Source organism: Pyrus communis, chromosome 1, assembly GCF_963583255.1.
Source record: "Pyrus communis chromosome 1, drPyrComm1.1, whole genome shotgun sequence".
Taxonomy (NCBI): domain Eukaryota; kingdom Viridiplantae; phylum Streptophyta; class Magnoliopsida; order Rosales; family Rosaceae; genus Pyrus; species Pyrus communis.
In genome coordinates this window covers 37,603,341-37,615,812 of record NC_084803.1, presented here as the reverse complement: position 1 = coordinate 37,615,812, position 12,472 = coordinate 37,603,341, and the positions used below count along the sequence as shown (strand labels likewise).

The following is a 12,472-nucleotide window of genomic DNA, read 5'->3' as shown; positions in this document are numbered from 1 at the left end:
CCATTTATTTATTGGACATATTTGGATGATCAAGTGATCTACAATTGAATGTGTTTTTAAAAAATGATGATTAAGAAACTAAACGATTCTGATTATGAATTATTACCGTGTAAATACATTATTCATAAAAGAGTTGATATGTGCAACTATCCCTAGGGGACTGCATATGCTATCTTTTTCTAATTAACTAGTTGCGGTTTAAAGTACAACTCTCTAGAAACAATAAAAAGGCTTCGCCAATATTACAAGTGCACCAATTCTCAATAACTCTGAAGAAAATTTAAAGTTTGAGAAAAATCCCAAGACTCAATCTTTCATCGACATCGAGTATAAGATTTAAAAGTAAAACTACGAATACGTAGAACCACTAATCACCAAAACTCGTACGTACGTAGGTAAGCTCAAATGTCTCTTGTCGCTTGGAACAATGTATTCATAAATTTTTTTCCTTCCAATTACATTATGTTGACAGAATCGAATAGTTGATCTATCTTAATCCTAATTCTTTGCGTTTTTCTCTCTCAAAACTTGATTAGTATCATAATTCTGTTCCCTAAGCAATTGAGCGTACTAGCCAGATTTCCTTTCAATGTAGTTGGTGGAACCAAATGACCTCAAACAACCATTACCAAAACCAAAAGGGGTGTGCTATTCACACATCTCATTTTACTTTTTACGCACCCCTTGATAATTTCAGTATGTTGATTTTCTTCAATTCATCTGATCCAATGGCCGAAAATTTAAAAAATATGTAAGAAATAAAATGAGGTGTGTAGATATCACATCTCAACCAAGATAACCAAACCCCAAATTTTTACATCTGAAAAAGTTTGGTACGTGGTGAGATGGACCCAGATGTTTTATTTGGGTCATGACTCATCTCATGCATGAAGAGAAAATATATATGCCCATGATGGATGATGGCTTCTAGTAACTTGTTAGGTGAACCGTTTTGCTCAGAGAATGTGACTTCCCATCTCCGACAGATCAAACCCACTTTGACCTATGTTTGTAGTTGGACAAGAATAATAATATTAACCAGAACTAAATTTAATATTATTAAGGTTTACTTTCTATTCATGCTAATTAACAATTAACCCACTTTGACAATTTTTTTTCTTTATATTTGAACTAGGGTTAATTGCAAATTTGATCCCTGAACTTCATGGGATTTTCTAGCTTCGATTCTAAACTTATTTCCATCTTACTTTTGTCCTTGAACGTTTGTAATTTTGTCCATTGAAGACAATCTGTAAGAACTTTGATTCATCTCAATGAAATTTGTCTTATTGCACTAAGTTAATTATACAATCTCAAATCTCTCGAAGTCGAGAATTTTGTATGTGTCCTTGCCAATCAAAGGTTCGGCTCTCCCTTGCCTTTTAGCGTTCTAGGTCATGAAAGTGAAATCACCTCCACCTTGTTTCATTTAAGTGTTATGTCAATGCTCAACGAATAAAGCTCACATTTCTATTAGGAAAATGTTATTGGCTCTTAAAACGTCATTATGCACTCATTTTTAATGTTATTTTTCTCCTATATTTCTTTGTTGAATGCAAGCTGTAATTTGGAGTAACAAGAAGTTTCCATATATGTATGTAATACAACCTCACGTTCAGTTAACCTTTATTATGCTTTGGAAAAATGAAATAACCCTTATTATGCTTAGTGTGTAATACAATTTTTTTTGGAAAAATTAGTATCCGGTCCCTAGTTATTAATGTTCATTGACTAAAACCTTATTAGTTTTTAAGATTTTGATCAAAGTCCCTAACATTAATGTAATAATGAATTTATATGTCAGTTACATAATTTTTTTTAAATAAAAATTAATAATTGATTTAGAATTTTAATACTCACACCTTTATTAAACTCCTAACTAATTTTCAATTCAAAACATTTCCAAAATAAATAAATAAAATAGAATAAGTTTGTACCCATTAGCTTTTTTAAAAAATGTTTTCAATTTTTTAATCTTATATGTACCCATTAATGTAATTTTTTCAAATTTTTAATCTTAAAATGTACTCATTCTTAAATATACCAATTTGTTATATGTAAAATGTACCTTTTTTTTTTTTTTTGTATAAAATCTATTCAATTTTTTTCTAATCCATTTTTCAACTTATATGGGTACATTCTTTTTTCTTTGATTTGAGAATGTATCCATGTCAAGTTTAATCAAAGAAATTTACTAATGTTATTAAGCCTAATATCTTTTATTTATTTATTTATATGGGTACATAGAAATAAATTATCACATTAATTTCAGGGACTTTGATCAAAAATTGAAAACCAACAAGGTTTCAATAAAAAAAATATTCATAACTAGAGACCGCATCCAAAGTCTCCCCTTTGTTTTTTCTCCAATAGGACTACAAAATTTCAAATGTGGATAATCTTTCAAATATTTTGTGTCTAAATATGCTTATATTTGGAGATTGGATTCTATTTGGCATTAATCATAACTCTTATGACCTTAACATGTTAATCCTTTCTTAATTCGCAATCCATCATCAAAGAGATGATGAAAGGTCTACCAACAAAGCCATATAATAAATTAAAAGTATACCACCCCTTCGATCACATTTCTTTTAATTTAATTAGTCCACTTTGGTGCTTAGAATTGGGTTTGAAAAAAAAAAAAAAAAAAAAAAGAAAGATAGAAGTTAGAACATTATTTATCATAACAAACCTAGATGATGATAGCCTTATTACTCATCACATTTATTTCTTTTTTTTTTTTCTTTCTGAAAGTTAGGAGATTAACAATACAAAAAGAAATAAAAAGAAAAACATTAGGTATGAAGTCTAACTAAAGTCATCCTGCAATGAGTTCCTAGACAGAACATGCTGCATTTCAATTAAGTGGACCAAACCCTACTTACTCCAGCCCCCTTCATGCCATTATATAAGTGAGTTCCACTCTATAGAATTATCATCACAAAGGGCCTCTCTCTCTCTCTCCCTCTCTCTCTGGTCGTAGCTGGGCTAGCTCATAAAAAATGGCCAGAATTGGGGGTTTAGCCCTAGTTGTTGCCATGGTCATGCTGCCAAGCTGCTTAGCCACTGTCTACACCGTTGGAGACTCCTCTGGGTGGGCTAGTGGTGTGGATTATACCACTTGGACTAGTGGCAAGACCTTTAAAGTTGGTGACAGCCTAGGTAAAAATCTTATTCCCCTTTAATTATACTATCATGCACATGCTTCAAAATAAATGTTTATGTTATCAGATTGTAAGATAAATTCTTGTTTTGATGTGTCATTTGAAAGTTATATATAGATTATCCATCTAGACCATTTATTAGAGGAGCTCTTGTTTAATGAGTACAGTTTGAGAATTACGTAGAAGATTTCAATCTAGATTGTTGATCAGAATTTTTTTTTTTTTGTTAAAGTGTGGTTTGAGAATTATGTAGGTGTGAAAATTATGGTCTAATAACACATCAGGTATCTAGTGAAAACAAAAGCACCCCCACTTTGGTTATGTTTTAGCTAATTGTGTATATTTTTCCTAAATTTTTGTTACCTGGTAGTTTTCAACTATGGAAGTGGGCACACAGTGGATGAAGTGACTGCTAGTGACTACAAAACATGCACTTTGGGAAATTCAATTACGAGTGATAGCAGCGGAGCCACCACCATCACCCTCAAGACTGCCGGGACTCATAACTACATTTGCGCTACGATTGGGCATTGTGGTATGGGGATGAAGCTTTCTGTGACTGTAGGGTCAGGATCAACCGCAGCACCATCCAGTAATTCAGCATCCGGTGGTTCCGGCGGTAACTCTACAGTTACAACCCCTGCAAGTACCACATCCTCAACAACTGGTGTTGGGATTAGCCACTCTAGCTCTCTTGTTGTGGCTTTGTGGAGTGTCATTAGTTTGGTTGGTTTTTGTATGTTCCTTCTTTCTTAAGTTTGGCAGGTTGGTGAGATGATATCACTCTAAGTGCCAGGATAGAGGCAGTGCTATTTTATTTCTTCTTGTTTAATTTTAAGTACTCTGAGTTTCTTATGTTATGATTTAGTCCAATTTTATAACTTTTTAGGGTCCATGATACATTTATGTAGTATAATTGAGGGTTCATATATATTATGCACTTTGCTTTTGAAGGGCCATGATTCCCTAACCCATCTCACTCAACAACCGTTTTAATGTATAATGCAAGTAAACATTCCAAACGTAAGCGATAATGAATCTTATTCCGATTTTATTTTGGTAGTTAATCGAAATTCGCTATTAAAAATATTAAAAATATGAAAATTTAAAAAAGAAAAATAACCTTGGAGTAATTCAACAAACTTCATTTACCGAAAGAAAATTATTAATAATTACATGAGTGAATAAAAAGTTCCAATTGAAAACTTTTGAATTTTTTGAAATATGATGTTGTAAAGAGAAAATGAAAGAAAAATGACGGAGGCAATGAGCTGGACCACCATTGGAAACAAGGCCGAATTGGTCGGAGCCCAATTGTGACACACAAGCTGAACTGAAGCCCAATGGATGCACAAACTAATAAACCAAATTATGAAATGAAAGTAGACTAATAAAATTCAAGTTATGTCAAAGTAAGAAATGAAAGTATGTACAAAGGAATTTTATATTTTTGGAAAATTAGAAGGGATAAGTTATATGTGTTAATATCCTACATTTTCTATTAGAATTGTAACATGCAAACCACAATCTCAGACATCTCGTCACTTAACTAATTAAAATTACCAAATGAATGTTTATATGCATGTTTCGAATTGTAATTTATCTGTAAAGAAGAACGTCTTCCTATTGATAAGCAGTTGTCTGTCCTCCACTTGATATTAAAACAAGTTCATTAAATACATCTTAAGGCTGCAAATTGGAACACCATAAGCTTGGGCTTATTCCACAAGCTCATTTCCATATGAATAATACTTTCCTCCTCCGCTAAGAACGAAAGTCTTTCTTCCCGGCCTAACGTGACATTCTTTTATCGTACAAACGTTATAGTCAAAATCCGTTATAGTCAAAATCAATCATTTTTTTTATCATCACCTAAATATATATGACATTTGAAAATAATTATTTAATTCAAAAATAGTTTAGTCATCAGTGTGTGTCAAATAAATTGACAGTACGGTTGTAATAATAAGTAGCATCCTTACAATTGAATTGTTAATTAATTTATTAATTTAGATGGATGATTAAACAATCCTCATCAAATTGAATGAATTATCCAGAGATGGTTTTTTTGTTTCAAACAATGACATATTTTTATGGGAGAGAATAAATTAGTATAAACATTCATAAGACTTGAACCTAAAACTTCTTACTTACAAATGTAGAGTATTACCTCCAAACCAAAATACTAACTGAGTTCAAGAGGTGATATTTAAATTATAATAACGAGATAATAATTTCAATTATGATGTTTATATAGTAAAATAACAATATTAACAGTTTTGGACTTGTTCCACATGTCTTATTATCTCACTCATTGTCATTTTTCACCCATAAAATATAACATAATGTAAAATGCTATCAAAATACAAATTTCATGCACTTGTTTAACTTTCATACCGAGTAAGACCAACGCAACATTGTGAGAGGAACGTACACTACTAAGGTTTTTCTCCTAAACTAGAGGAATATAATTGCACATTTTTAAGCAACATGAACCGTTATCAAATCACATTACAGAGTTTCGTGTTTATGGTCATAATTATTTATATTATAAATCACTTTGTAAAGATCATTTTTGCAAAAAATAAACTAAAAGTTAGATCATTTACTCAATCTATTGTAGCAAATATATAGATTGTTTGTAATATTTTTACCAATTTCATTGATTTGTTTTTATAGAATGATTTGTGATATGAACACACAGATTCGATCATAAACAAAAAATTCTTTGAATCAGCTACAAATAATTTTAAGTAAAAACTCTTATTCATCTTTTGAGTAACCTGTTCAAATTTATAAAGGGGAGTTTTAACGAAAAGTCTACGGTATTGTTTACTTTAACGAAAAATCATATTTTTACACTAAAAAACCAATCATAGTACTATTCATTTTACCTTTTATTTTGTCCTTATCATTAAAACTCAAAATTTTCAAATATTTTTCATTAGTTTTTTTTTATAAAATCCAAAGGCCTAACAAATTTAATAATACTAAACCAGCATAACCTAGCTACTCTATTCTCAAAGCTAATGGGTTGCTTTCTGCATGTCAGTTTGTCGCAAACCACGTGGCTTTCGAGACCGTTGCTCTACTTTTTCTTCCCCAAACGACAAAAACCAAATCAATTCAAGAAAATTAAAAAGGAAACTATTTCCACCTGATCCACTATTATGAAATTTAGACTATTAAAATTTGATCTAACGGTTACAGTTATTATCACTTTTAAAATGGCATTTTGTTTGTAACAGTTGAATCAAATTTTAACAATCCATATCCCAAATTAGATGGAAAGAGATCTAAAGATGATTCTTTTCGTTTAATAAGTAAATGATAAACGAACGCTTTTAAAATCTTTACCCACATTGTTTAATTATTCAAACGAAGCAATCTATTATACTTCTCAGAGTAATGTTAGGAAGACAAACTTTGTAAATAAAATTTACAAATTAAATAATATATCACCAATTGAAAATGAGCATGTTTACAATGCTTAAGTAATAATCTAATCATAACCCTCCATATCATTTAGTTATAAAATTTTATCTTCAAATATTGTCTTCTTAGCATTACTCAATTCTCATCCTCTAGAGTTATCCAATGAGTTAAAGAGTCCAATTTTCTCTTTTATACAAAAAAAAAAAAAAAGAAAAAAAGAAAAAAAAAAGACCCTTTAAAAAATGAGATTGTTCATAAATTATTTGTCAACTTATATTTTTAGCATATTATTTTATAATATAAGCACAATAATTAATATAAATACTGTATAAGAGTCTCCTTGGCATTTTTCATGCTTAAATCAAAGATATTAAACTCAACGAATTAGATATAATTAATGATATATATCATTAGATCATAACAAAAGAATTTCCATAGTCATCATCATCAGCAGCGGGAATGATCAAGTAATAATAATAATTATAATTAATAATTAAGGCCGATGGATTAAACCATCAGCCGCAGAACCCCCGTCCGATCAAATCAACACCGTCCAAATAATATCTCCATCACCAATAATAACCCACTCTATAACAACTATAAAACCAAAAATAGTAGTTAAACTCTACCCGCTAATATACGAAACTCAAGATCCGCCCGCCGAATCTCTCTTTCGGTGACCCAACAGCGGAAAAAGGCCTCGTCCGCAAAGCACATCTAGGCCAAGATCGACGCCGCAATGACGACGGCGGCCACGGATCCGGCGGCGAAGCCTCTGTTCACGGCGGCTCCAGATGGGGCGGGAGCCTCAGCAGAAGTAGTCGACTCGGAGGGAGCAACCGAGGTGTCGGAGGTGGATGGGCTGGAGGCGGGTGGGGAGGGTGGAGAGTCGGATGATGTAGAGCTGGATGGGGAGGAGGATGGGGAGGAGGACTCGGATGATGTAGAGCTGGATGGGGAGGAGGATGGGGAGGAGGAGGAGGAGGAGGAGGAGGAGGTGGACGTGGTGGGGGCGGAGGATGGAGAGGAGGATGCATCCGACGACTTGGGAGCCTTAGAGGAGGCGGACGGGGTAGCTGCTTGGGTGGCGGATGGGGTCGCTGCTGGGGTGGCGGATGGTGTTTTGGCAGAGGCTGCTGGGGTTGATGATGGTGGTTGAGTGGAGGATGGGGGAGGAGTGGAGGATGGTGATTGGGAGGGAGAGGATGAGGGGGATTGAGCCTTATCCTCGGCGAAGGCGGAGGTGGCAAGGAGAGCCACTGTCACCATCAACAACGCGAATGAAGAGCTTGCCATTGTGAGTTCTATATGGGAGAGAGAAAACACAGGCAGGGAGAGAGAGAGTGGGAGAGAGATAGGGAGCAGGAGGGTTTGTAATTTGGACAAGGACAGGGTTGAGAGGGAAAGACAGAAGGGAGGAGTATATATAGTGGGGTTTGCGTTAAGTTGGTTGACGGTGAATGCGCCACCGTAAACGTGCATGGAAAGACCAGGCTTTTGCAAAAATTATGGGTCAGGTGAAATCCCAGCCGTCCACATTGGTAGTCCTACAAACGCGTTTGTTTTTTTCTGGTAAAATTCTTATTTCGAATTTCTTTTATTAGCCGAAAATTTATGCGCAATAATGATCGACGTGTTCTTATATTTTGCTTCGATTTTCTAGTTTTTTTGTTTTATCAAAAATAGAATTTCATTTTTTTAACCTCTGAATTAATTTGGTAATTGTGTTCTGTAGTAGCATTATCCGTGCTATTTATGGTAAATATTTCCCACTTTCAAGAGGGTATATGAAAAACGCGAATCTCGTTCTATTTTTATGATACTGTTATTCACATGTTTAATTTTACTTCTTTCACATTTTTGTTAATTTTTTTTTATCATTTATTCTCTTTAATTCATTCAATCCGACGATCGAAAACTAAGAGGGACGTGTGAGAAATAAAAATAAATGTGTGAATAGTACTACCTTGTATTTATACCGTATAGTATTTTTTTTTTTCATTGTAAACAAAAGGAAAATAAAGATTTTAAAATGTGAATAAATTAGGGTTAATCACTCAATCCACGATGGATAGAATTTGCTCTGTAGGTCTAAGTTTAAGTCCAACCTCTTCATACAATCAATTACTTTACTTAATTACAAGTTCGTGCTAAATTGTCGTATGAAATTAAATGTTAGAACTTTGAATTTAAGGTCAAAATTAGAGGTCGGGGCCCAAGTTCTAAGTCCGACATCTAGGGTTGAGGTCAGATTACTTGGCAAACTTACGATATGTTGAAAAACTTAATCATCATATGACTCTTAAAGAATCGATTGAATTGAAATCATTAACCCTACTTTATTCGCATTTTAAATCTTTTTTTCCTTTAAAAACATACTACCCTCATTGGCATTGCAAAATTGTCTTTGGAGCTTACTCCATTTTTATCCAATACAACAATGAGTTAGTCATAATAATTAGGTTATGAACCTCAAGTTATGTGATTCAAACTTAAGATCTTTCACTTATAAGTACAAATATGTTATTAGACTGTAATATGCTAGTGGCAGTCGATATCATTTTAGATTCTTCATAACAGAGAATATGAGAGAATGAAAAATCATTATGCATGACACTTGGCTAATATAAAAATCACTAAGGCCAACTGAACGATAATTAAGATACTTATATCTAGCATCTTGTATCAAATAATTGTATTCCTCAACTCTACTTTCTTCCTTATCGATCCCTCAACCAATGGCGAAGTCAGGGCTTGTCGGCGGAGAGAGGGGATTTAAAAGAGCGCGAGGTTACAAAAAATAGAGACAACTAAATTCTTTTTAGATGGTAGACAATATTAATGTCATTCATAATTTATCAATACAAACAAGTTACAATTGTTGCCTCGATGCTTCATGTCGCATAACAAACTCATTATCAGTAAAAGTAAATACATCTCTCTCAAATTAAACAACCAACAATCAATAATCATATATATTAAACAAAAATTCAGCTAGCTAATCAAACAACAATTCAACAATTCAACTAATCAATAATCAATCCAATTTTTTAGATTGTCAATTAGGGATTTAAATTTGAAATATTAGAGTTTTACCTCAAAAATTACGGTGGCCAGATGTGAGCCTGGTGGCTGACGACTAGTGGTTAGGGCAAAGGTGGGCTGCAATGAAGTGTGATGGTAGATTGGCTGTGGCTGTGGTTTGTGGACCTAGTTGGCTGTTGTTTCCAAGTTTCAAATGGATGCTTGCTTTTGTCAAGTACCAATTTTCTATTCACGTGGGTGTCTATTGCCACCATCATCATGTTTTGAAGCAGTGGGCAAAGTTTGAGCAACTTCGATGAGATTGACCATACTTGTTCCCCAAGATACAAGAACCTGATAGAACATGGAATCAACCAAGTTTCATATATTCTTGGAGTTCCTTCAATTTAGGAATTGGTGTGCGCCACAAGTAATCACACTCCTAAGAGGATGCAATAAATACCCCTAGATATCATGTGGGATTCTCCTGACTTAATACATGATTCTATCCTAAAAAGGTCTCCCTCTCAACTGGTATAAATACACCATTCTAGGGCTCGTCTCTGGTAACGCAATCATCGCATTCTAATTTTCTTGCCCACTGCTTGAGTCTTATACTTGCTTACTAACTTGATCGTCGGAAAGCCTTTGGCCAGCACACAAGGTCTTAGGCTTGCTCACAATTGTTTGATCTTTCACAGTTTATTCGGATTTATGCATCTCCATCACCTCGCCGGTGCGCGAATTTAGTTCCAATAGTAACATTTCAGGCTTTGTGCACAGATGATATGATGGCCCATCATGATTACTATCTTAATGGTATAACCTACAGGATCGCACACTTGAATCCAAACGTCTCCACTACTTCATATCGGTAACAGAAATGGATTGACGCGTGTAAAAGAATTCTGAACAGTAAGATATTTTGATTTACTTCGAAAGTCATGGTCTTTGGGTAACTATCCATCCTCAAGTGGAATGCCCTTTCAAAAGCATAGTTAGTGGCATTTGTGGACCTTGAACTTTATTGTGCTGAGTAAGGTAAATTGGAATACCAGTACCTCAGAAGTCCAATCATGGATGCAACGACTCCAATCAGACTAAGCTGCCTAAGGACCAACAGTGCCACCACACCCTATTGGCTCTGGAATGGTTGGCGAGGCTGGTAGATTTGTAGCAAGCAATGTTTTAAAAAACTCGCCTTAGGGTGCGCCTAGGCGGCAGTAGAGGCTAGGCAGCTGGGTTTTAGCCTCTGTTTTGTGGGGGTGGGCATAGGGCGGCGTTGGGGTGCGCCTAGGGCGTTTTTTCCCTTCAAAATCCATGTTTGTTTCTAAAATGTAGGAGACTTCTAGTTTCAAAGAAAAAGAAAATGAGGGTTTCTCTCTCCAAATCCTAAGTGATAAAGTCTAACTTTAACTCTTTTCTATTTTTTTTTTAAATTGTTGTCCATTCAGATTCCGCCACCTAGCATTTTTGATTTGCAAAGTTTTATTTCTCTTCCAATTCCCTATAACTACTCCACTCAGCCTTTATTTTCCTTTAAATTCCCTATAATAATTGCTCCACTATTTCCTTTTAAATTCCCCTATAATTGCGACATTCATCCTTTATTTTCCTTGAAATTCCCTATAATTGTGGTCACTCACCCTTATTTCTCTTGAAGATCTCTATAATTACTTACAATAAAATAAATAATACATAACATTTTAAGACATTTTGACATAGTTTCTAAGTACAACTAGACTTAGGAATAAAGAAGATGATATAATCTTTGATTTAGTTATAATTATATTTGTTTACAAAGTATTTTATATATATATATATATATATGTATGTATGTATGTATATTAAAATTTTAGATACCATGAGGCAAGGTGGGCCTATCCATGGGATGCCTCGCCTACACCTTCGCCTTTTAATACATTGGTAGCAAGACACATAAACCTAATTCATTCAGGGATTAGATTAGTTTTCTATATTCTTGGAGATTCCTACAATTTAGGGATTAACGTGCGCCACAAGTAATCACATTCTTAAAAGGAAGTAAGATCTTATGCTAGATATCCTCTAGAATTCTCTTGGTTGAATGCGGATTTTATATCCTAAAAGCACTCTCTCCCAACTAGTATAAATACCCAACTTAGGACTCGTCAATAACATTTTCATCACATACTTTGCTCTCTAGCCACTGTTTAAGTTTGAATACTTTATACTAACTTGGTCATAGGAGACCTTGTGACTGATACGACACTGGTACCTTAGGTTAACTACAATCGTTTGTTCTTGTCTGTAGGTGAGCATTCACAAACAATTTCTTCATTCACGATGGTGCAGAAATTTGATTCCAATAGTACTTCAAAAGGAGTCATTATTCCTTACAAACAAATCACAATCTGACATGTACATAAAATAAAAACTTTAATTAGTTACTGTATATGTTATTCAGACATAAATTTACGGTTAGAGAGGGACGACTCCATCTAGATGTAGGTTGCAAACATTAAGGACTTGGGTAGAACGTACTGACTGCCACTATAGCATCCCAAACCGTTAAAAGGTCCAAAATAACTTTGTATTAGCGATTGATTCAAAAAGCCACAATGACGATAAGTCTGTTTCATAAAAGTTTGTCTCGCAAACAGTTGGTAATACTAAACACAGTTGGAAATTCGTTGGTCGCTTGTATAATTGTAAAAGTGGATGTAGACTGCAGAGAGTTGGAAATTCCCAAAACATGTCCACTTTTATATTTCATAAATGTTTATACCAACAATCTCTTCACTGTTCTTGATAAAGATGGATTGTCTAAATGTCTGCTACTGACCATGCTTTTATTCCAATCATGT

At 34.0% G+C, this 12,472-nt stretch overlaps 2 protein-coding genes across 2 annotated transcripts; one reads left to right on the top strand and one right to left on the bottom strand.

The window, feature by feature from the left end:
- The first annotated feature begins 2,951 nt into the window (after positions 1-2,951).
- LOC137731486 (blue copper protein-like) lies at positions 2,952-4,119 on the top strand. Its single transcript, XM_068473677.1, has 2 exons — positions 2,952-3,165; positions 3,538-4,119. The coding sequence occupies exons 1-2, from the start codon at positions 3,006-3,008 to the stop codon at positions 3,921-3,923; spliced, it is 546 nt and encodes a 181-aa protein (XP_068329778.1). The 5' UTR covers positions 2,952-3,005; the 3' UTR covers positions 3,924-4,119.
- A 2,943-nt stretch (positions 4,120-7,062) lies between these two features.
- On the bottom strand, positions 7,063-7,978 carry LOC137717497 (cell wall integrity and stress response component 1-like). Its single transcript, XM_068456885.1, has one exon. The coding sequence runs from the start codon at positions 7,896-7,898 to the stop codon at positions 7,320-7,322; it is 579 nt and encodes a 192-aa protein (XP_068312986.1). The 5' UTR covers positions 7,899-7,978; the 3' UTR covers positions 7,063-7,319.
- Between the last annotated feature and the right edge of the window lie 4,494 nt (positions 7,979-12,472).

Excerpts from the sequence above, each read along its gene's own strand:
- LOC137731486 (XM_068473677.1), top strand. The coding sequence starts at position 3,006 with ATGGCCAGAATTGGGGGTTTAGCCCTAGTTGTTGCCATGGTCATGCTG. Across the intron at positions 3,166-3,537 it reads TAAAGTTGGTGACAGCCTAG|TTTTCAACTATGGAAGTGGG; the intron begins GTAAAAATCTTA and ends GTTACCTGGTAG.
- LOC137717497 (XM_068456885.1), bottom strand. The coding sequence starts at position 7,898 with ATGGCAAGCTCTTCATTCGCGTTGTTGATGGTGACAGTGGCTCTCCTT.